This window comes from Cryptomeria japonica, chromosome 4 (genome assembly GCF_030272615.1).
Source record: "Cryptomeria japonica chromosome 4, Sugi_1.0, whole genome shotgun sequence".
In the NCBI taxonomy this organism is placed as follows: domain Eukaryota; kingdom Viridiplantae; phylum Streptophyta; class Pinopsida; order Cupressales; family Cupressaceae; genus Cryptomeria; species Cryptomeria japonica.
In genome coordinates, this window is record NC_081408.1 from 341637539 (window position 1) to 341663143 (window position 25605).

Genomic DNA, 25605 nt, shown 5'->3' on the forward strand with positions numbered 1-25605 from the left:
AATGTCTTGATCGGCCATGTCCAAAAGACATGGCCGGTCAAGGTGTTGCTTGACCGTACCCAGCCCGCTACATATGTCAAATGGCATTTGTGAGAAAGGACATCGAAATTTATGAATGCTCCTCTCACCTGCCATACAAAAGAAGATAGTCAGATTTATATTTTAAATCAGTAATACATAGAACAAGATAATATCAAATAGAATATAACTTGCATATTGAATGTAAATTGAACATCATTTACAATTATGGTATGATCATGATGCTATGATTACAAGTTCATGTTTGTTTTGTTGTTTATATGATGCTATGTGACATGCAAATTTTAATTCATTCTTACAGGCTTCACAAATATCAATATATATATATATTTTTTTTTTACCTAAGTTACTGGTACGGGTACGGACACGAGTACGGGTACGTGGGTACAGTATGCTGGTACGGCAATTTTGGGGGGGCTGGGTACATTTGGGTACGTCCGTACAAAAAAATGTAAAAATCATAAATATATACATATATGCAGTGTAATAAGTAGAAACAAAAATGAAATTTAGAATCCCACATATCATCCATATGCTAAACAAAACTTGGAACTATCATATATGATTGATAACTATAACAAAATTACAAATTTACTGTAAGTCTAATCTAATATGAAATATCCATTTGTCAAAATTTGAATGTTATGAACTTATGATAGATATCGAATTCATTGTGCACCTCCCGTCTCGCCTCCTTTGTGCCTTCGCGCCTCCTGTCGCCTCGTCTATGTCATCGCACCTACCGTCACCCCTCTCACCTCTATGTCGTTGCAGCAGAAAGAATGGTTTCCGTTTTTCGGTTTTCCTTGTTAGTTTTCACTGTGCGTGGCGTGGAAGGAATGGTTCTGCATTTTTAACTTTTGGCTTTGCTTTAGAGTTTAAAACGTTAAACGATGCAATTCCACCCGTGAAAAAAACCCTCGAAATTTGTGCATGATGCGGATTCGTCCAAAAAACCCTATGGAATCGCCACGTCTACACCGGATACGTCGGGATTCGTGACTCAAAAAGTGGATACGTTTCAGGTGGAAAAAATCAATACCCTATCCGAATCCACAAGGATTCCAGGTCGAATCCGAATCCGATACGTACCGTATCCGGATTTGGGGGAAAAATGTGAAGTACCGGTAACTTAGTATTTTACATGTTTTTGTACTAACGAACCCAAACGAACCCAAACCCCTTTTCAAAATTTTGCCGTTCCCGCATACCGGGTTCTTCAAACCCAAACCGGTGCCCGAACCCGAACCGGTAACTTAGCATCATATAAGTAAAGTACTTTTGGCAAGCATCAAATATAATCTTCATTTGTTCAACCCTCAAGCGCATTAGCTCTGCAATCTAGTGTGAAATCTGATTGGAGAAGTAGGCGAATTCATCTATCTGCTGCAAGTTAATTTTGTGCAAATACATCTGCACCTTGAAGGCGAATTCCATCCAAATGATGCAAAGTATGTCAGCTGTTTGAAGGCGTAATACTTCTGTCATATGAAGAGCTAGGTCATCAAGATGCAGATCTGAAGATGACATTTCCATTGATTTGAACAGCAAAGAAGTGTTGTTTACCCTAGGTGTTTTCATCAAGCTACCTAAGAGATAAGTATTGTAATCAGAATATTGAATATAATCCATAATCAGATCTGAGGATCTTTTCTGGCTGGGTTTTTCCTCCTATGAGGTTTTCCCAAGGTAATGGTGTCTTGTTTCATTTTGCTTATCTTCTATGTTTGTTCCTAAGTCTGAAAATCATTAATTCTAACTGCAAACAATCTAATTTAATAGTTAAATTCTGATTTCTCAGTCTTCCATTAATCTGAAAGTATAAAATTCAACATGTCTTTTAATAGGTTCTTTAAGACAAATTTTGAAATTACATATATTTTATTTTTGTTCAGATAATAATGAAACACCAAGAAAATGACCGCAAGCCAAAAAAAAAAGGGGGTCAAAAGCAAAATTTGACCAACCCACAAGTTTAGAGTTCAAAGCCAAAAGCCATAAGCAATCTTACAAACCACAGGTTTGGAGTTCAAGAACAAAAGCCAAAAACAATCTTGCAAACCAAAAATTATAGGGCAACTTGATACTTGTCACATCCCTACCATGCACATACATGATAAATATGTAAGATTTACATACTGAATATAATATTAGAATAGAGATGAGTATGAATTAATAGAGCAATAGGTTACCTATATGTGGATCAAGGAGCATATTTGATAAGACGTGTACTATCAAGGTGCTAAGTCATATCTCTTGGTAGCAACTATAATAATTTAGATTAATCATTAGTAAATAGGTCTATAGCAATGGGTAAATATGGGACTTGAAAGTTAAAAACATCTCTAAAACTACTAAAAGAATGACTAGAGATGTGAACAATCGAAATCGTTTAATGAAGCACATCTTTATTTACAAATCCTAGGGGTGAAGAGCCAAACAAGACAAGCCATGTCCAAGTAAGTCTAAGTAATTTTGTTTTGCTAACAAAAGGAATGATTCTGCTTCAAAGTACAATTCTAAAAGCCTGAATTCAAAGTTCAAATGAGAAAGCAACTATATTTTAGATGTAACAGCATACCTGATTCAACAGACGCTCTACAACCCAGCCACCATCTTTACCCCGTTTGGTAGTCAAAGCATCAATCTGCACACAAAAGTAGCACATAAATTCAATTATTGCCACGATCTCCAGCTTTGCTTCAAGCCAAATATGAAACGAAAATTCAGGCACAAATTTGCTAAGGCAGATTAAGAAAAAGAAAGCAGAACACAGTTGGAATTTGTGAGTTTAATAAAATATAAAAGATGTTTTACATAATGAAAAGCTCAGAGACAAAAAAAAGAGAGAACTGATTTTAATTGCCAACATGCCTATAAATTGATAAATAAACTTTTAGAATAGGTACCTCATCAAAGAAAAGTATGCAAGGGGAGCAAGTGCGTGCACGAGTAAAAATTGTCCGGATTGCAAGTTCACTTTCTCCAACATATTTGTTTAAAAGTTCTGGACCCTGCATGATACAAAAAGGTACTCTGATAAAGCAAATTACGAGTCATTCAATATTTGCAAATTTTATGTATATTACATGCCACCCAACGCCCTGCCCACTGCCAGCCTATGGTTCTTTACCTAATGAATAAGCAATCTGATAATGATTACAAATAATCATACAAACAACTTTGAAATGGTGTTACCTATATTCCCACAGAGCTATATCAAAATACAAGTATTGCTCCCTATTTAGGTAGAGCTGGCATGCAACATCATCTCAGTAAACTAAGCTCATCCATCCTTTCATAAGGCCCTATGTTATTTTTAAGAACCATGCTACACCTATGATAATGTCAAATCTCAAACTCTTGGGATTCACTCTACCATAGAGCAATCTGTTTAGGAGCCTCTGCCCAGACTTTAGTTCACATGATCACCCAGCCATTCACCACTTTTCTACCTTGAGCGGAATTGTCAAGATCCACAAACTAGAAAGCAATATGTACAAAAGATATATAATGGCTGCTTTCTATATTTTTGGGACACCAAAGAAAAACAACTTGTTTCAATGACTGGAAATGTTTCAATCCAGAGTTAGGAGCTAACATTTGGTCAGGCTTTTCATCTTATTGTTATTCCCATAGCTGACATCTGATTTTGAAATTGGAAGATACAGCTGGTCCAAGAAACACAGCATAGCAGTTCCACCACACCAATGCTCAAAATTTGAAAATTGTGGCAAGTTACTTCCTTCCTGGAACTTTAGAGAGCATGTCAAATGCCAAACGCCTCCCAAAATCTTAGAAAGATGGATTCTATGACATTTTGGAAAAAATCCAAAACATGTTATTAAACTTTGGCTGGATGCCTGGATGTACTTTTCCATATTTTGGATGCATTTATTTATGTATTTTTTGAAGTTTGGTAAACTCAAAAGAATGTCCACTTGTTATTCACATGAGCTTGTTATCATACTTCCAGACAAGTTATATTTCTTCTCATTCATATTTTCTAAAGTTCGATTCTTCATAATCACTGTGTTAAAATTTATTTTGAAAATTAAAGTGATCAAGGATGTGTTACTGTTATCATTTCTGTGAGATCCTTCATTGCAATTTTCTCTTTGTTGTTTTAGCAGACACTCGTAAATATCAAGCATAGCTTGGAAAGATATATTTAACCAAAAATGTAAAGGACAATAAGAGATTTTTTAGTATTTAGAACAAAACATTATGGTGTACTACCAACCATACAATTGCAAGAAGAAAAAATAATGTTTATCACACTTTTCAGTTTCACAGTAGTGCATGATTTAAAGAGATTGATTCACAAATGCCTGAATATGTCAAACATCTCATTAGCAATTTAAGATGGCAAGAATTTCCTGAATTATAACAAAGGTCACATGCCAAATACTTAGTGTTTACAATTGAAAGACATCCATTATGCAATAATTCAATAATAGATAGGGATAAACTTTACTTCTCACAGACATTATGTTTTCCAACTGCTTTTTGCCTACCAATACCCTCTATTTGTTAAGAACTCAATGCTACTCTTTTCAATTTATTTTAAAATATTACAAAAGTACCAACAAACAAGATGTGCTTTTGTACATCAAAATAACCAAAAATTAACAATACCAGTACAGAAAGGATAGCATGAGAGAAGCAGACAGTGTTTGGAGCAAGCGGTGGTTCCCAATATCCCTTCTGACAAAATCATGTCTGGGGAATCAAAATCTAGTTACTCATTATCTTCTGATTTTGAGATGGCATTGGCTAATATTCCACTTCCAACTTTATCATACAGGGGGGATTCTTCCAAAAGGTGCAGAAATTATTATTGAAATGACTTAATAATAAGATTGCAGAGATGACTAATATTTGTGACAGAATTGTAGAACCTCAACCCATTGTTCTTCCAACTCCTGCTCTCAAAGATGGACCTGGTAATCTAGTACAGGGACTTGTATATCTTCAGTCTTTTGAGGCTATCAATTGTGAAGGCAGAAGATCACTCCAATTCACATTTATGTTCTCTTGTCTATTTGGTTTTGACTTACTGTTATTCCTTGGGATGCCTAGCATGGATCTCAGAAAATGATGGTTCATATTTTGGGGAGTGCCCTGTATGGACCTGAGACTTCTATATCTAGTCTTTCGTGACACTACTGCTAGGTTTTGATATGTGTGTATACCTTGCATGGACTTCCTTTTATTTAAATATGTAAAAAATAGAGGGAAAAGTTAAGAGAGGGAAAAGAGAGAAAACCTTAATGTGTATAAAGTTAGCCCCGGCTTCATTGGCTACAGCCTTTGCAACCAAAGTTTTACCACAACCCGGTGGTCCATAAAGCAAAAATCCATTATCCAAATCCATTCCAAGAGCCTGCAATTATATTACAAGCAATAAACTTTTAACAGTTATCATCTCTCTCCAGCACACACACAAACGCCATTCAAACAAGACATAATTAGTCATATTTACAGAACACAATACTAAATGCCAGGTTGTACTATTGATCATTCCAGCTGTATCTGAATCTTACTATGATTTCTTTCACTTGAGCAAGTTCCTCACACCATATACAAAGCTACTTTCCAATTCTACCCAATCAAACGCCCTGGTCAAAATTTTAAGACAAATAGCCTCTCCCACATTCAGAGCAAGAACAAACTTATATCAATCATACCTCATATTCCTCTGGGTGCTTGATCCGCCTAACAACATGCAGTTCAAAATCCTTGCGCAGAGAACCAAGAGCCCCTACATCATCCCATTTAACATTTGGAATGGCAGAAAATCCCTCCCTTCGAGTTGATGGTTGCACCTTTGTTGCAGCTTCCTAGGGAAGAAAAGGTCAATCACGATAATAATGCATTAGTGGAATCCGTAAGAGACATAACTTCAATAAAAAGACTTTACTCTTGAATTTTGGAAAAAAAATGAGCATAGATAAATGCTAGATATGAAAAAATGATTTGAGTAAATAAGAAAATTATAGTCCATCAAATATAAGGATATGAACATACTGAAAGGATGCATCATATGATTAAGCAATAAATAACTAGCAAAGAATATAGAAGAGAAACAAACAAAAGTTTTAGAATGCCAATTATGAATAATGGTCAAGGTTCTCACAGTACCTTGTCATAGCCTTAATTGATAGTCATGCTACCTTTAAACATAATAATTCCTTGACTTTATTCAGTCTAAAAGGCCTCCACAACCTTGAAAGTAAAAACTAAAGCTATTTCCTCCATTGAAATTTAAGTATTTCCAGAGAATATCATTGAATTCCACATATTTCTTCAGTAATATGATTAATTTATGGGGATCCTACTTGCACTAAAAGTATCTATACGATTGCACAATAGGTTTAGTGGGAAATAAAGAATTGGAGCACTACAATAAGCTATAACTACCATATGAGATAACATGGCAATTGAAAAAGCAACCACTGATCAACTGTTATATAAATATTAATTTTACTAGAGTAGTAGATATATGTCTCTTCTGCATAATTCTTTGTAAAACTTGGTTATTTGATTCATTATTTTGGGCAAAGGGCAATTCCCAAAGATATAGCATTATTTAGAATCATCGTGTAATGATTGCCAATACCCTGGTACTAGTAACCTGATCAAACAATCTACCATGACTGAATCAAGAGGAGCAGGTCCTCTAATAAGTACAAATTGAGGACTCTAAATTATCACCCAGGGAGTACATTGAAGCTTACCTGCATAAAAATACTGAAGAACCTGCTGTTTCAAAAGGCCAAAATGCTGGAGAGCTGAATAACTACCATTAGACTCTGGAAGAAAATCCAATTATGAAAATTCCAATCAGATAAGTTCCCAACGTCCATCAGCTGCATTCATAATGTCACTCCCCTACATCAACCTAATGGTCAAGCAAATAAACGGCTTTTTTCACGGGAGTGTAAAACTACCCTATAACATTAAGGAAGACGATAAATAAAGATGTCCAACTACCCTATAACATCAACCTAATGGTCAAGCAAAAAAGGCATGCAAATGAAGCTGCAGAGTCTACAAATGACCTCTATATTTGGATGTAGAGCAAGAGAAAGTAGAATTGAAAACAATTTGTGACACTTCAAAATAGAAGAGGAATCAATCTAAAAGCACAAGAAGAACGAGAGACTACGCAGATAGAGGAAGGAAAAAAGACGCCACTAAAGATGAAGTGTAAGTGAAAGAATCTAAAGTCAACTAAAGATGAAGTGCAAAGACAAGAATCCAAGGTAGATTGTAGAGAAAGCTACGGTAATGTTGATGGTGTTTTTATGCACTATGCAACACAAAATAAAATACTAAGTATTCTATCCGCTCTTGAACAAAGACTCCCAAATGCTAAGCTGTGTGATCAAGTGGGACGACTCCAAGGTTCTCGAATGTCAGATATTCGCGTGCTCTTGGATAGACTCAATTGTTTGATGTGATATTGTTGGGATCACAAGGTGGACTTACTTTGAAAGCTTGAATGCTTTGAATGTCGCTGGAATGTGGAAATTAACTCGATTTAGAAATTTAAAAAAAAAGGAAAAGGGATAGGGTTTAGGAAGGGTACTCTAACTCTAAGAATGTAAGAGCAATGGACAATCTTTGGTGGAATTCACCTAAGTCTTGCTTCGACATACTATGAACATCTCCACAAGGATAGTGCGATCTCTTAAGGACAGCTTTATGATTTTCAAATCACCACCACAAGCATAGACACCATCAAGTTGATGCATGTCAATGAAGAAGTGATAATTGAAGTTAAGCTTTGGCTAAGATGGATCCAATTGACTATGTAGGGCACTTAACCATCGGCAAGGTGTTAGTAGTATGGATATAAGAATTTCACCATCGATCATACACAAAGTTCTTCCATTCATCTAGATAACATGAAAATCAAATTGAGAAATAGAGACCATGCAAATTGTTGAATCAACATATCAAGTTCACCATATCTTCAATGAAGTTTACATGCCTTTTACAACAATGTCTTAGCAACAATATTTGCCTTCTCTTCCTACTCTACTCTCATTATTTGCTTGCTACTTTCTACTACTATTCACTATTATTACAAATGAAGAAGTGGAGCCTTATATAGTGCTCTCATTACAATTGAATGGCTCAGATTGATTCACAATCAATGCCCAAGACCAGAAGATAGAAATCCCATTGCAAGGCATTTAATGCTTGACCAATGATAACATTACATTTGATGGGACACATGTCCTTCCTTGAAAATTCAACCAATAGATGATGACGGTAGGTACATCGAACTATGTGCCCACATGTCGTAGTTATCTTCTTTGAAGGATGTGTCAACTTCATTGAATCTGGACGACTTATCTTAAAATGATATGATTGGATAAGTGATGATTGGGCGCCACCTCAACTTGTTCCTTGTAACTCATCACAAGTGTGTGAATGAATGAGGCATATCTCTTGATACTAAACATTATCCAAGCTCTTGATGTGATGATGACTTTCCTCAAATTAATCTTCTAACTTTGATTAACTCTTCTGAAACTATCTTCTAAAACTATCTCTTGTCTTGATCACTTGCATTCTAGAGCTTCCATCTAGCTATACTAGCAATGATTCTTGGATTTCCGAAGGGCATCCAAGATTGTGAAAATTTCCACCCTGAATGGTTGATGTTGGTCAACCGTACTCCAGCCATCTTCTACCCACCGGAGTTGTCTAAATTAGTTTTGTAAAATGACAATAATGTTTGCAAGTAAAAGCCGATCACCTAAGTTACAACATCTCTACATTAGAGTGGCAATCTTCTCAAAACCTAAGCCTCAAGTCAAAACTTAATGCTTTGTAAATCTGATTCTTGGCTAAATGCCTCTATCCACACCCTTTGAGATGATCCAACGTATCGGATTCGAATATTCAAAACAGAATTCTCATGGAAATAGTGAATAAGCATCCTATTAGTCCTAGGTGAGGTCCAATTTTGTAAAAAAAAATGATCGAATAAGACTTACTTCGGACCCATAAACAATTCTTTAACTGATATACTAATCTGATTACCCTTTCACAAAATCCGCCTACTTTCAAATAAATACAATTCTTGATTAATCGCTGGATACAGTCACATTGTGACACAGATTAGTAGTTCCTTCCAATTCGCTTATGGATTAATAAATTCGCTAACTCAAGAACTTCATAATTAGTTTCAATGCTTTGGATGCTTGAGTCAAAATCGCACTCCTTAATGACGAATTCGCTGAAGTGTGTAATGAATGTCTTGCCAACATTTTATCAAAATTGAGATCGCTGTGCCTGGGACAGATTGGTTTCAGAGGAATATGATCAATTTGCTGTATGTAATTAACAAATTCACTCTTTTAAATCGTTTCGCCTTGATCTCAATCTGACTCACATCAAATGACAAGGTTTGCTGTGTCACAAGATCGCTTGACTTTGCCTTTGTTTTGGTGTTGATCACTGTCTACAAATTTGCCCTTGATGACCTGATTGGAATCACAGTATACAAACAATATCATTTTATATGTTTGATTAAATAGAATGATCAAACCATCTTTTATAAGCATTTAGAGAAGGATCGCACCTTTACATAGAGCCACCTTGTAACCCACATTAAAAGTTTTGTAATTAACTCAAAAGGCCAACTTTGGATCTTGAAATTCATATTTTAAACAAAACACCTAACTCGCATCATGGAAGGGATTCAATTAAGGAGGTGGTTCAAACACATCCTTTGTTTAATGAAGACTTTAAATGCCAGCATTGTACCTTGCACTTGTTCAAAATGATTTCACCTCCCTCTTATTGCGTTCATTAAATGAATTGCTCATACTCGCACACATTAATTTATAGGACTCAAGGCCTTTTACCTTTGCCAGGAGAGATCGTTCCAATCATAGAGCAGCTTGGTCAAAGGACAAGGCGTTCTAGCCTAGGATGGGTGGTGTTCTAGCCTAGAACAGATAGCTTTCTAGCTTAGGACGACTAATGATCTAGCCTAGAATGGATGGTGTTCTAGCCTAGAACAGATGGTGTTCTAGCCTAGGATGACAAACTTGTTTTCATGCCTTAGCCAAATTTTCTCATTTCATTTCCATTAAAGCGAGCAAAGATGTGAACCATTCACTTCCTAAACCTTGAAAACTGACTGACTTCACTAGAGAGACTTAACTTGATCGGCTCTTGACCAACTACACTTCTTCAAATGAAAGGCAAATAACTAAAAGACTCAAAAAACTAACCTAGAAGCAAAAAAAAGTGGGGATCCCCATTTGCAATGGGGCGATGTGTGAAAACCAGAGTTCCGTGACTCACGGCGAGTCACGCGAGTCAGCGGGCCGAGTGACCTCCACCGGGTCACGGTGACCCTGACCCGGGCCCAGACGAGTCACAGGGTGTGACTCGCCGAGTCCGAGGGTCGTGACCCGGCCAGCGCAGCTTGCAAAAAGTGGACGCAAAAACAAAAAAAATACAACATATTTTTATTATGTTTTGTGCCATTGGCCTTTGTTATAACCCTAAAAGGGATTGCCATTCAGTTTTATGAGTGGAAGAGAGGAAAAAAGAGAGGAAAAGAGAAAAATAGGAAGCCATAGTTTTGCAACCAACTGAAAGGAAGAGGTGAAAAGCTTGCACAAATCACATTGGAGCAGCACTATAGTTGCATTGAGAGCATCAAGGAGTCCATAGAAGCTCATTTCAAACACTTGTCAACAAATTTGAAAGAGGTAAGTGTTAATTTTTATTGATTATGTTGGTTTTTTTTCTATATTTATGGATTTTTTCATTTTTTTGTTATTTTTTTTTAACTTCAGCTTTCCAAATCTATATTGCTGCTTGCATACTTCAATGATTCAATCACAATGACATAAATAGAACAATAGCATAGCAAACCTGTTGTGACGTTTTCACACATCGCCCCATTGCAAATGGGGACCCATGTTTTTTGCTCGTTTTCGCTTTGCTTTTTAGGGTTTTGGTTTGAATCCAGTCGGTTTTGGGAGCTTTTTGAATTTCCTTTTCTAGAATGCAAATTTTGAATGCAATGAATTCGCCAAAATGGTCTAATTTTCAATTGGAATGTTGATGCAGAGCTTAAATTTGTCAAAGTGTTGAAAGTGAAATGTGAATTTTTGTCCGATTGAATCTTTTGACCAAATTTTGACCTTTTTTGATTTTGATCCTGGGCATTGGACTTGATTTGTTTTCGCCTCGTGAAGTGTTAAAATGTGAAAAATCATGTTATTTTGGCCTGTAGGAGCAAAATCGCTCCTGTCCCTCAGTAAAGGACGGGAGCTTGTTTTCAAATATCTCATTATCCCTGCAGAGTCAAGACGAATTTCAAGTTGGAAGTGATGGAGAACGGCGAGATTTTTCCATTGAATATAAATTGAGGATTTTCATGAGCACAGAAACGCCTCCAGGAGGAAAATCACTCCTGTCCCTCAGTGAAGGACCGGAGCTACAAATTCAATTTTGCCTTGTCCTTGCGAGATTTCGATGACTTGATAATTTGAAGACGTCCAAAGGGAGATGCTTTACCAAATGAATATAATTTGAGATGCAAAAATGAAGGAGAATGACCTAGAATGACCAAATCGCTCCTGTCCCTCTCCAAGGGACCAGGGCGAGGTACCTTGTAGCTCTCGTCCCTCTCCCAGGGACCAGAGCGATTTCCTTCATTAGTCAAGATCCAGGCAAAAATCAAGGCAAGTTTACGTACAAGGACAAGGAAAAACATGAGATGGACGCATTGAATACAAATTGAAGATTTTTTAAACGTCCACAAGGTTCCAGATGGCCTAGTTCGCTCCTGTCCCTCAGGAAGGGACCAGAGCGATTTTTGTTATAATTGCTTTTCTGGCCAAGTTACAGACGATGTCAGGGCATGGACGAATAGAGTAGAGCGTGACGAGTCCGTTGAATATAAACTTGGAACTTGGCAAAGTGAAATGAAGGCCACAAAAGGAAGATCGCTCCTGTCCCTCTCCAAGGGACCAGGGCGATACAGTGGTGATGTTGCTTCTCATGCGGGTGCAAGGTCGTTCCTCCCTAAGTTCAAGACCGATCCAAGTCAGGACAAGGTGGCAAAGGACATTTCAAGGCGTCTTCATCATGCACAAACACTCAAAGGTCGTTATAATGAAGAGATTTACACACTAAGACCTAGATCGCTCCTGTCCCTCAGGAAGGGACCAGAGCGATGTTGAATATATTGGTCATTTCTTGCAAGTTCTACGTAAGGTTAAAGTTTCGCAACGTCTTAGAGGGTCCACGGTACCTTTTGAAGATGATACACAGAGATTTTGAACGTAAAATAATCATCATTTTGGGCATGGAGACCATATCGCTCCTGTCCCTCCCCAAGGGACCAGGGCGATTTGCCTTGGATCCTTCGTTTTGCTCCAAGTTCATGCCAAGTCAAAGCTTCACAAGGTTACACAAGGTTCAAAGCATCATTTGAAGATAACTTGCAGGAGTTTTGAACGTCCAAACGTTGCTAGTCATGCTAAAAACTCACATCGCTCCTGTCCTTTGGACAAGGACCAGGGCGATGGACACCCAAGGGCACCTATGAACGCATGTAAGACGATCAAATTCGAAGGATTCATCATAATGATCAATGTTGAACGTGGAGATGAAGGAGTTGAACGTGAAAAATGCAAAAATCAAGACAAAATCATGGATCGCTCCTGTCCCTCTCCAAGGGACCAGAGCGATGAGGTACGTCCCTTTGTTTTCACAATTTTGGCGCCAAATAAACAAATTCAAATTTCCTTAAATGCTAAGTTCAATAAAAAATTGAAAATCCTATTTAATTTGGCATTTAATGTGGCGTTGATCTTTTATTAATTATTTTTGCCTTTATAAAAATCGAAATTTGCAAATTAAAAACGTAAGGCATTAATAATTAATTAATTAATTAATATAAAAATCGATTGCAAGCGTTATAAATCCAAGTCGGCCTTGTTATTTTAATTAAAAAATCATTTAAAAATCGTTTGAAATTGTTATATTTTACCAAGTCGGCCAAAGGGGGTGAATGGAGATGTGAGCGCTATATAAGGGGAGTGAGATTATCATTTTCACATCATCATTTTATCCTTCTACATGCGAATTAAGGAAGACAAGGGGAAGTGCGATTTGGAGTTTATTAATAAAGGTGGTGCGAGTATCCTCCAAAGGTGGCGCTAATATCATCTAGAGTGGTGCGAACTTGAGGATCCATTTGAGCGATTTGTCAAGGGCGAATTTGAAGATCCTTTTAAGACCACGTCAAAGGTGCAATTGAAGATCACGTTCAATCCAAAGGTGGCGAAGTCGATCTTTTGAGGGGATAACATTGAAGACCTTTTTTACCTCCAATTTTGCTTAGGCGATCTTTTCCTTTTTGCATTCTAGAGTTAGCTCTCAGCTGAGGTATGGCGATATTTGTTTTATTGATTTTGAATTTTGATCATCATAGCCTTAAATTTTGAAATTTTGAATTCATAGCTCAGTGGTTTTTAGGAAATGATTAATAAAGGACTTATCATTAAGTTTCCTAAAATTTGCTCTCTAATTTATGTTATGTATTGCAAAATCATGGTACTAATTTTGAAATGTTGTGTAGGCATCAAATGGAGATCTCTTCAAGAAAAATCAAGCCGGATCAAGGACGGTCTTCGCCAGGACGGTCTTCGCCGGGATGATCAAGCCAGGACATGGGCGACCTCTTTCAATCCTACGTTCCAAGGCGAGGTACATCATCCTGCACATCAAGGACACAAGGAGTTAGAACAAAGGGCTCGTTGAAGAAGCAAATAATTCCAGATGAATTAATTAAAGATAGCCTCTCGACGACATCAAATTGAATATCTAGCAAGCTACAAGTGTCAGATGAGGTGGCATCCCAGTCATCACTCCTCCAGTCAGTGTGGTCCACCTCAGCATGTCCAGATTCAATGTACTTAACTCATGGAAGGTGGCACAAACTCCGATGTACCTACCCCGGCTATCCATTGGTCGATTTTTCTAGAAGGGACATGTGTCCAAGCAATACAATTTTATCATTGGTCAGGCATTAAATGTTATGTAATGGTTGTAACAAACCCTAATTAGGGTTTTCATTGTTGAATCTTGGCCATTGATCTTGAATTGATCTGAGCCATCGAATTGTATTGTGAGCACTATATAAGCCCAGGCATTTCATTTGTAAAGGTTAATTAGCAATAAGTTAGAGATAGCATGTAAATAGTTGGAAGAGTTAGAATATAGTTGATAGAATAGCAATTAGAGTAGAATAGGAGGACAAGGCAAGAAATTGTTGCCATTGATTGTAAACAAACTCTATTTTCATTGAAGTAATGGTGAAATATGTCGTTTTCTTGCAATTTGCATGGTTTCTTGTTGAGTCTTCAATCTTAGATGGTAGATGATTAGATGAATGGAGGAAATGCGATTGATTAATGGTGGAATTCGTACATCCATACTACTAGCAGTTTGTTGATTGCAGACTTGCCTTGCGTAGTCAACTGGAATCATTCAGCCTAAGCTCAATTTCAATTTGTCACTTCTTCATTGATAGGCATGAACTTGGATGGTATCTATGCCTGCGGTGATGATTTGAACATCATAAAGCTTCCCTTAGAAGATCGCACTAGCCTTGTGTAGATGTTCCATTGATGTCAAAACAAGACCTAGTTAGAATCTCATCAAAAATCAAGTCATTGCTCCTACATTCTTAGTATTAGGGTTAGATCTTCTCTTCGCCCTCATCCCTTTTCCTTTTTTCATTTTCTTCAAATCTAAGTCAGTAAGAGCCTGTGTCCAGCAAAGCAGATCGGAAGTTCAATCATCACATGTAAGTCCCCTTGTGATCCCAGCAAATCACATCATACCACTGGAGCTTGTCCACACGTAGAGACCCTACATCAAAGAACCTTGGAGTCTACCTAACTGATCCTTTACGCGAATCTTCAGCAGTTAGAGACTATTTTCTCAAGAGAGGATAAGATGCCTTTAGGTATTTTATTCTGTGTATGATGGTGTACAAAATAAACGTCAACAAAACCCTACACTTTTTCTTTTTTTTAAATTGTATACATGTATTTACAATTTTTTCTAAAAAAAATCTAGGGTTTGCTGATTTTTCTGAATTCTTAATTTCTTTCTTTGAAATTTGAAAATTTTCAAGAAAAAACACAATGCACAAATTAGTCTTTGCTGATTTTTTTTAATTAGTTTAAAATTTTAAATTTAAAACTTTGTCAAACACAATGCTCAAATGGTGATTTGTAAAATTGTCTTATTGCAGCAGCCCTCACGTTTTGAAAACAATTTTTTTTCCTAATGGCTCATCCTAATCCTCCACAACCTAAGCCTAGGAAACATGGTCAAAAAGATGAGGCATGGAAATACACAAAAGAATTCCCTGGTAAACAAAGAAATCAAACCAAGTGTATGTTTTGTAAGGAAATTAACCATGGGGGGATAAATAGATTAAAATATCATATTGCTGGCATACGTGGTCATGATACTGAGCCTTGTGCCAAGGTACCTCCCGAAGCAGTCCGTTTTTGTTACGTCCAATTAGAAAACTTTGAAATACATAAGCAAACAAAAAAAAGACAAAGAGAGGAGTTATGTCATATTGGTTCCCCTCCACCCACATCCGCATCCGGCTCCGCATCCACAGCTGCATCCATAGGTTGTGTTGGAGAGGGTTCTTCTATGCCTCCCTTTCGTCCTAGTGCTTCTGCTAGTGCTAGTACTTCTATTCCTGCTCCTACTAGTCACACTTTTGGTCCTAGAGTGAAAATCCAAGATAGACAATTTTTTTATACCACGCACTACTCCTGGCGCACAGCCCTCGCTTGAGAGCATGTCTTGGAACAAGCAGGTCCATGATGCAGGAAGAAAAGCAATTTGCAAGTTTTGGTACTTCTGCAACATTTCATTTATTGCAGCCAGGTACTTTTTTATTTGATTGTTTTAAATTAAAATTTAAAATTTTATGGTTTGAATTTGAAAGTTGAAATTGAAATTGAACTTTTCTTATTTAATCTATTTCAATTTGTGACAGGTCTCCTTATTGGCAAGGCATGATTGATGCAGTAACCATTTGTGGGCCGGGGTTTAAAGCCCCTAGTGATACTGAGTTGAGTGGCCCTCTCTTGTTGGAAATGGTGGAAGATATGAAAGTTGACCTAGAGGACCACCGCCAATCTTGGAGCCACACGGGTTGCACCATCATGACAAATGGTTGGACTGATAGGAGGAATAGAACACTCCTAAATTTTCTTGTTTCCAGCGGAGGTGATTGATCATTTTACTTCTCTATATGCATTGTGATTGAAATTGAATAATTTACATTCTAATTTATTGATAATTAATTTGTTTTATTTTCAGGATCCACCATGTTTTTGAAGTCCATCGATGCTTCCTCACGTGTCAAAAATGCGGCATACTTATGTGAGGCTATTGAGGAAGTTATAGATGAGGTGGAGGAAGAAAATGTGGTGCAAGTGGTGACGGATAATGCAGCAAGTTATGTTGCTGCAGGTAAACTTTAAAAATTTTCTTTCAAGTTTTAACTTTTAACTTTTAAACTTTTAAGTTTATAACTTTTAAATATTAATGGTAAAAATTTTTGATACTTATCACATCTAATTATTTAACTAATTTAAAATTGTTGCAGTAAAACTTTTGATGGAGAGGCACCGAAAAATCTTTTGGTCTCCATGTGCGGCCCATTGCCTTGACCTCATGCTGGAGGATATAGGTAAGCTTGGATGGGTGAAAGAATGAGTTGAAAGGGCCAAGAATATATGCAAATTTATTTACAATCATGCATTGGTCCTTAGCATTATGAGGCAATACACGGGGGAAAGGGAGTTGGCTCATCCTGGTATAACGAGATTTGCCTCAAATTTCCTCACATTGAAATCCTTGTTAAAATCAAAGGCATCTTTGAGGCGCATGTTTGTTGGTGAGGAGTGGACTTCCTCATCCTATGCTACGACCACTGCAGGGATGGATGTAGCAGATTGCATTTTGAGCCAGGTTTTTGGACCCCTTGTGCAGAGATCGTGCAGGTAATTTTATAAATTTATAATATTATATGCATATTTTTGTTTTGTTTGCATTGTGCAACTTTGCAATTTTTCTTATTTTCATGCACACTTGTGAGTTAACTATTTTTGTTTAACATTATTTGCAGGTCACTGAGCCCTTAGTAGTTCTCCTACGAGTTGTTGATAGGGAGAAGCCCGCTATGGGCTACATATATGAGGGGCATGGATAGGGCCAAGGAGGCCATTAGATCCATATATGCTGGAGTTGAGGATAAGTATAGGCCCATTTGGGACATAATTGATAGAAGATGGCATAACCAACTTTATAGGCCCATCCATGTAGCAGCTTATTACCTCAATCCATCATTTTGTTTCCGTGCTGATTTCAAAGCGGATGAGGAGGTTCTTAGCGGGCTATATTCAGTAGTACAACGGATGGGCACTGATACCACAGCTACACTTCTCGAGATGGATGCATTTAATAATGCATCAGGGGCGATCTTTGCCAGCCAATTGTGCAAAGAGGGTCGGACAAAATTGCAGCCAGGTAGAAAATTCTAAAATTTATGACATGCATTTTAATTTTTCATTTTATAATCTACCTTTAAAGTTGGAAATGAGACTAATGTTTTTTTCTTTTCCTTATCTCAGCTAGATGGTGGCAAATGTTTGGGCCTTCAACCCCAAACCTTCAAAAAATTGCCATCCGCATATTGAGCCAGCCGTGCAGCGCTTCTGGATGTGAGTGCAACTGGAGCATGTTCGAGCACATCCACTCGAAGAGGCGAAATAGATTGTCTGTGGAGAGGTTGAATGATCTAGTCTTTGTTCATTACAACCTCCGTCTCAGGACCAGACAAATTTTGGACGATGACTCCTCTCCGATCACTCTAGAGGAAGTCAACCCCAAGTCCGATTGGCTCACTGAGTCCACTGATCCAGTCTTCACTGATGAGGACCTTGAGTGGGTTGACCAGGCAGACAGAGAGGCTGAGGCTGTGGCTATGGCAGAGGAGGAGGATAGAGCACGATCAGGCACAGCACCTATGGCTACTCAGACTGGCACATCACAGGCAGAGACTATGGCTACTCAGTCATCCAGGACCTACCTTAGATGCCTTTGTAGGAGGTAGATAGACGAGGCTGAGCCTGAGCCTGAGCCATAGACTTGTTTTTGTTTACACTTTACAGTTAGATATATGTTTGGGAACATTTGAAGTCATGGATTTTATATTATACATTGGACAACATTTATAACTCTATATATCTATGTTTTCTAATTCCTTCAGCTACAATTTACATTTCTACGCATGTGATGGATGTATGTTTATGTATGTGATCAAATTAGCTTCTATTTGATGATGTTATAGTGTCTTTAAGCTTAATTCAATAATGGGTGTATGAAACAAGTTTTAAATCGTTAAAAATCTCTAAATTTCAAGGGTTTTCTTATTTTGCCGAGTCCAAGCCGAGTCACGAGTCGAGTCAGAGCCAAGTCCGAGTCTGGGAACTTTGGTGAAAACGTCACAACATCTAGTGCCACCTCGAATAAATGTTCCTAGACATTTCAAAGACAAGGACTCGAACCACACTTAGAACCTTTGGAAAATTCAACCCAACTTATCAAAGACTAGAAAGCATACTCAAGGAGTAAGCATACTCAAGGAGTAAGAAGAACCCCGAACTGGCCAGGGCACCTAGTCTTCGATTACCCATGTATGTGCAAATGTATTCATTCCATCTCATAAGAACAATGCAACTGCTAGGATCCGTCGTGAATAGCTACTTAGTGTTGTGACCTTTTCACACATCGCCCCATTGCAAATGGGGACCCCCTCTTTCCTACTTTCTGCATTTTGTTAGTTTAGGGTTTTGGCAGTAACTGGCAATTTTGAGCTTCCAATGTCTGAATCTCAAGCTTTGAAGCGTGCTCATGCCTAATTGCTATTAGGGTTTTAAAATTTTGTATAGGATCAAGTGTGTAAAATGTTAGATGTCTAAGCAATCCTAACCTTGTCTAAGTGTAGACCCATTTGAGCGTGAACAAGTTTTAAATGTCCCAGTCAGTGATATTTTTGTGCCCAAGTGTTGAAAGGTCCTTTAGGGTTTTTTTTCTCGTTCCTAGGAGGTTATTTAAGCGAAATTTGCATTTTATCTCGATGAAATTCCTTTGTCTTGCTCAAATTTTAAAGAAATTTGGTAAGTCCCGATGCGTTTTATTGAAGATTTGGAGTGTCCAGTTGATTTTGAGTGGAAAAATCATCAAATTCCTGATGAAAATCCATGTTCTAGTGGTCAAAAGGTCAAAATTCCTAATGGGAGGTACTTTTCCCCCCATATTTCTGATGACCCATGATTTTCCCCCACTCAAAATCCTGGTGGGAGGTGAATTTCCACCAGATTTCCGATGGACCTTATTTTTCCCCCATTCAGATTCTTGATAGAGGGAGATTTTCCACTAGAAAAGTAAATTTTTGGCTATGTGGTAAATTGTCCTGATGACCCACGTTTTTCCCCTAGGAGTGCAGATGATTTTGATGCAGATGAAATTTGAGTTCCAATGAAGATCGATTTTCCACCAGGGCAATTCATGATCAAATTTGATAGATTTTTATGCAGAGAATTGTGTTGATGAAAGGTGAATTTCCCCAAGTGCAAGTTTTAATGAATTTTGATTTGAATAATTATCCAAATAAAAATCGATTTTCCACCAAGGTGAATTTTTGGACTTGGTGATGAAAATGAAGTGAATTTTTTGACTCCAAATGCAAATCGATTTTCCCCAAGGTGTTTTTGGGCAAATGTGATGGATTTTGATTGGGATTTTTATCCCAATAGAGGGCAATTTTCCCCCAGAGGGCAATTATGACGTTTTTAATAACTTTTATTTGGATTTTTTAATCCAAATATGGGGCGATTTTCCCCCAAGAGCCCAAGTTTGATAAATTTTGAAAATTTTAAAGTAAATGGGCCCAAATTTGTAATGCCCCCTACTAGGTTTAGGCCTGTTTTAAGCATAATTAGCCTATTTCTATGTACTTATAACATAAACTAATTGATTAGGAGACAATTCTATCTTAACATGAATCAAATCAGTGATATTCCATAGTCCAATCAATTAATTTATTAATAAGTAACTTGCTCATCTATCATACATCCATAATTATTAATACAAGTGTCAAACTTTATTACTACTTCAGCTTTAAGGAAGAAGAGGTTGTGAATGTTACCAAAGCGCTTAGATACCAAATACAATAGGCTCCCTCAAAGTTTACAGATCCAAGCCCTTACCCTATCTCGGGACCTTGTCCCTCAAGGTTCTCGGGACGCTGATCCCCACCCTCTTGGGAATCAATCTATTGTTTGGATTTAGACTGCCCCTCTTTGGAAACATCTCAATTCCCAACTTAAATACTGACAGTAGTAACAAGAATTATGTATAAAAAAATTCTTCTTACTGTTTATAAGCTCTTTCTGATTTACAATCTAACATTGTTATTTATCTGATTAAGACGTTATAAATATATATAATATATTTTTATTTATTTTCAGATGTTATTATAATATATATTTCTGCGGAGTAGTTTCCAGAAAATATTATAATAATTATAATTATTATATATATCATCAATATTTATAATACTATTAAATCCTCTATAAGAACATCAGCAGGCTTCATATATCTTGCATATTAAGTGCATACCATGCATACTACCCAGAACAAGAATGTTACTGCCTGTAACTTAATATCATTTCCGATCTAATTTTATTGGTATTCTTTGTTTTACATCTTTCAATATCACTCCCCCTTCCATGTCCAAAATGACTGGGAGCCTTCTTATACTATTATTTGCTAAAGACGTGTCCTTTCCTATCCAACCAATGTCTCCTTTCATTGGTACGTTGCATGACTTAAACAGATTTGTTAATTCTAATAGGATCATTGGGTTACTACAGATCGTCTTTTGCTAAGATCAGATTATTAATACGTAACTGATGTTAGTTGCTAATCAGACAATAATATTGTTGAATTAATATTACAATTAAATAATCATAATGGATAAATAGTCATAACCATAATAATCATAGTAATCGTAATGGTAATGAGTGATTATAATCATAAGGAATAAATAATATTGCTTAATACAAATATGTATACTGTCATACAATGATTGTGTTACATCGGCAAGACGGACAGTATCATATGGATATCATTAATAAACAAGAATATTAATAAACAAGGATATTAATAATAATAAAAAATGGATAATCTTATTAATTGTAAGTAATATTTAGATAATTGTAAATTGTGGATGATTCTTTTAATTGTGGATAGCCTTGTAAAATAATATATATTTAGTTAATAATAAATTGTGGATAATTCTTTAATAGTAATTTGGGAATAATAATAAGAATATACTGAAATGGTTAAAGTAATAATGAGCATATATATATAAATAAATGAAATAATATAAGGATCATTACCCTTAGTTAAATCCTATTCAAAATGGGGACATTACAAAATTTAATTGTTTTTTGCATGTGGTGACAATTATTTAATTTTCAAAAACAATTATTAAATGATTTGCAACATTAACTAATGTTTATATATTTTTCCTATTGCAAATTGATTTTTCCCAGGCAAGTATAGAAAGCAAGTTTTTATCCCACACTGCTTGTGTGGTGAAATTTCAAAGTGAAAACATGAATAAAGAGAACCAGCCAGCATTAAAATAATATTATATCTGGCCGATGTGACTGAGCAAAGACCATCAAGTGGCTGATTGGAGAATTTTTTCAGCTAGGCAATTTTAGTGGAGTGTCCATTGAACACCATTGAAGCTGGAGTTTGTGTTTTGAAGGCTTTTCTACCTAATCAGACCTGGGTGCCATCATTGGAGGCCATTACAGCAGGCTTGAGAGGCGATTTGGTAAGGTGGCGATTTTGTTTGGAGAGATTATTTTCTCCATGGCTGGGCGATTTTGGTGGTGTTATTGAGAGCTAAGAGGCTGCCATTGTTTTCAGACATTGCTGGGCGCCATTGCTGGAGGTTTCATTGGCACCCTATTTGGCTGGAAACTCGGTTTTTAGACCTAATTTTACACTTACGGCCACTTCATACTTAGACCATTTTGCCTGGAGGTTACTTTGGGGGCATTTCAAGGTGGATTGGATACATTTTCTGAGTACACCATTGCTGGTGTAAAGTCTGAAACCTTATTTTCAGGTTGTCCTCAAACTTACCTTTCATTTCCAGCCACCTATACATTCGGTGAATTTCATTTTGTCATCATTTTCTGAGCATTAGGTAGAGTTTTCATCGCTGAATCAAATCTGAAACCTTCATTTTCAGATTTATCCTCAAACTTAGACATTTTTACCAGCTCAATATTTGCACCCAGATTTGACAAATTTGACTTGGGAGCAGTGTTCCACGGCCGTTGGGGACGGGTTTCAGGGACGAGGGGACAAAGGGCCTAAGTTTGGGGACGGCAGGGAGACAACGGCGGGGGGGTGGCAGGGTGGTGGTGCTGATATAATTATAGTACTTGAAAAACTAGTTGTGAAAAGAAGTATAACAGTATAAGAATTACATTTCAAATGAACTATAGGAAATTAGTAAAATTACAAAATAGCAAAATTTGAAATATTAAATCTAAATACAATTTGACAAATGAAATTGTCAAATTGGTGATTTCAATTATTTAAATATCATATTAATATCTAATATCACAAAGTCTATAATGATGATTACATGATACATCATTACAATGAGTAGCAAATAGCGCATTACAAAAGACAAAATGGCAAAATGCTCAAATCGCTCAAAATTTTAAAAAAAAAAAAAAGGATTTCAATTGCTTTTTGAGTCTGATGTGTTCGAACGGGAGACTCTTGCAAGTCTCCTTGCCCCTCAAGAGATGCCTAGGAGTCTCCCAAGGAGACTTGGAGACGCCTGGGAGTTTCCCAAGGAGACGCTTTTTATGCACATGCGAACATAAAATAAAATACCATAATATCTTATTCTCTCTTGAACAAAATCTCTCGGATGTTGAAGATTTGCTTGAGGATCATTCAAGAAGACTCCAAGGTTCATGAATGTAGGGTCACTACATGTGGATAAGCTTTAGTTGGTTTGATGTGATTATGCTGGAATCACAAGGGGACTTACATTCAAATGCCTTAATGCTTGATTTGCTGGAACTTGATCATCTGATATTTCAATTGGGCGATGCTCTTTGTCCTAGACTAACTTGAATTGAAAAAATGGCAAAAGACGAAGGGTTGAGAGAATCTATTCTAATCCTAAGAATGTAGGAAGATGAGTGAATGATTCGATGGAATCCTATTGAGCGAGGTCTCACCATCAAAATGAACAATTTGACACAAGCTCAGTGCAATATTCTAAGGGCGTTTCTAAGATGTTCGAATCAATACCATCAAACATTGATCACCATTCAAGTTAATGCATAAGCAATGAGTGTAGAACGATTCGAAGTTAAGCTCATAACATTCCAGTTGACCACACAAGGCGCTCTTACAATCAGTAAGAGGCTAGTGGTATGGACTAAGCGGATTCCACATGAATACATTCAACAACTTCTTACATTCAATCTAATTTATTTATCATCTAACATGAGGATCCAACAAGAAACCATGCACATTGTAAAGAAACAACTCACTTCACCATAAACTCAATGAAAATAGAGTTCATTTACAACTTAGGCAACAATTTTTGCCTTCTCCTCCTACTTTACTTTAACTTCTATTCTACTCTCTTAAGACTATCTACTGACTATTAACTACTGCTATTAGCTATTCTCCAATTATTAACTATTAACTATTAACTATTCTCCAACTATTAACTATTCGCTATTAACCCTTACAAATGAAGAGCCTGAGCCTTTTATAGAGAGCTCTTTTACAACGAATGGCCAGGATTGATTGTACATAAATGGCCAGAATTCTGCAACGAAAACCCTAATTAGGGTTTGTTACAACAAAATTTTCCTTAGCCAATGAGAAAATTGCATTCCATGAATGTGGACCAATAGATATCGAGGGTAGGTGCCTCGGAGTTTGTGCCATCACTGGTGAGTCAGGTACATTGAATCAAGACTTGCTAATGTGGAACTTCTTTGATTGGTGGAGATGACTGGGACGCCATCTGAGATGCCACTTCAATTTGCACCTTTGTAGGCTTCATTTGATTGATCTCTTCAACATTCTCTAGTTCGCTCAAAGTAGTGGCAATGGGAGTGTTGATATAGTTAAGTCCTTCTATCTTCGCTTGCTTGCCTTGGAATGATTGTATGTCTTCTCCTTAATACTCCTTTGATCCGTTCATGCCTTCAGGGTGCTATAAGAGTTGTTGTTGTGGTTCATGTCTTTGTCTTAGTGAGTGCTCCTTGTATAATCACATTCTTATGCTTGTCTTATGAAGTTCCCTCGAGCGTATCTTCCTTGCAGCTTGATCTTGATGTTGACATTTACTTGTTTTGATCCTCTTCCAACGTGATTCTCTTCACGTTCTGCAAAATAAACAAATAAGTATCAAACACACATGATTTATAGCCTTTCATGTTTCTATTTAATCAAAGTACATGCTATAGGTGCAATTTGGTCATATTAGGAGGCATTATACATATCTTCAAGGAGTTTCGCTCTAGACCCTTTCCAAGGTACATGCCTCAAAAAACTTCGCTCAAAGACCCTTCTAAGGTACATAACTCAAAATCCACTCCTAAACCTTTGGAAGGTACATAACTTGATGAATTCACTCTAGACAGGCTGCAAGGTACATGGATAAAGAAATTTGCTCCAAAGCTTTTCCAGGGTGCATCAATTGGGTAAGTTCGCTCTAGGAAGAGTGTGAGGTACATACTTAATAAAACTCGCCCTCAATCATCAGCAAGGTACATGATTAGATGAATTCGCTCACTGTCCTTTGAGAGGACAAGGTCTAAAGTGCAGCTCGCTCACTGTCCTTGGTAAGGACAAGGTCAAGATGTGAAGTTCTCTCTCTGTCCTTTTTAAGGACAGGTCCTATATGTCAACATTCTTCGCTCCAAAACCTTTGTAAGGTACATTCTTATCCGATTAGCTTTATGTCTCATAGGCGAGCAAAGTCAAAGCAAGCAGTCTGCTCCATGTCCTTCCCAAGGACAGGCCCAAAATGATAAAATCGCTCTGTGACCAGCCCAAGGACATGATTAGGTTCGCTCAATGACAGCTCTAAAAACATGATCAAATGACTATTTTCGCTCTTTGGACCAAGGCAAGGGCAGTCTAAAACAAAATTCGCTCTATGTCCTTGATGAGAACAGGCACTAAAAACAGATTGCTCCATGACCATGGTAAGGACAAGGACAAGTTAGGTGAATTCGCTCTAAGTCCACTCTAAGGACAAGACTGATATATAACAGTTCGTTCTGTGATCATGGTGAGGACAGGCCTTGAAAACTTGGTCCATGACCTAAAGGAGGATTTCGC

At 37.1% G+C, this 25605-nt stretch overlaps 1 protein-coding gene across 1 annotated transcript in view; it reads right to left on the reverse strand.

The window, feature by feature from the left end:
- LOC131063606 (cell division control protein 48 homolog C) overlaps positions 1 to 25605 on the reverse strand; it is a gene marked incomplete in the record, with an annotated part of 79745 nt that overhangs the window by 21987 nt on the left and 32153 nt on the right. Inside the window, 4 exon segments of the mRNA XM_059219819.1 lie at positions 2621 to 2686; positions 2949 to 3053; positions 5309 to 5425; positions 5730 to 5882. Of these exon segments, the coding sequence (XP_059075802.1) occupies positions 2621 to 2686; positions 2949 to 3053; positions 5309 to 5425; positions 5730 to 5882 (441 nt within the window).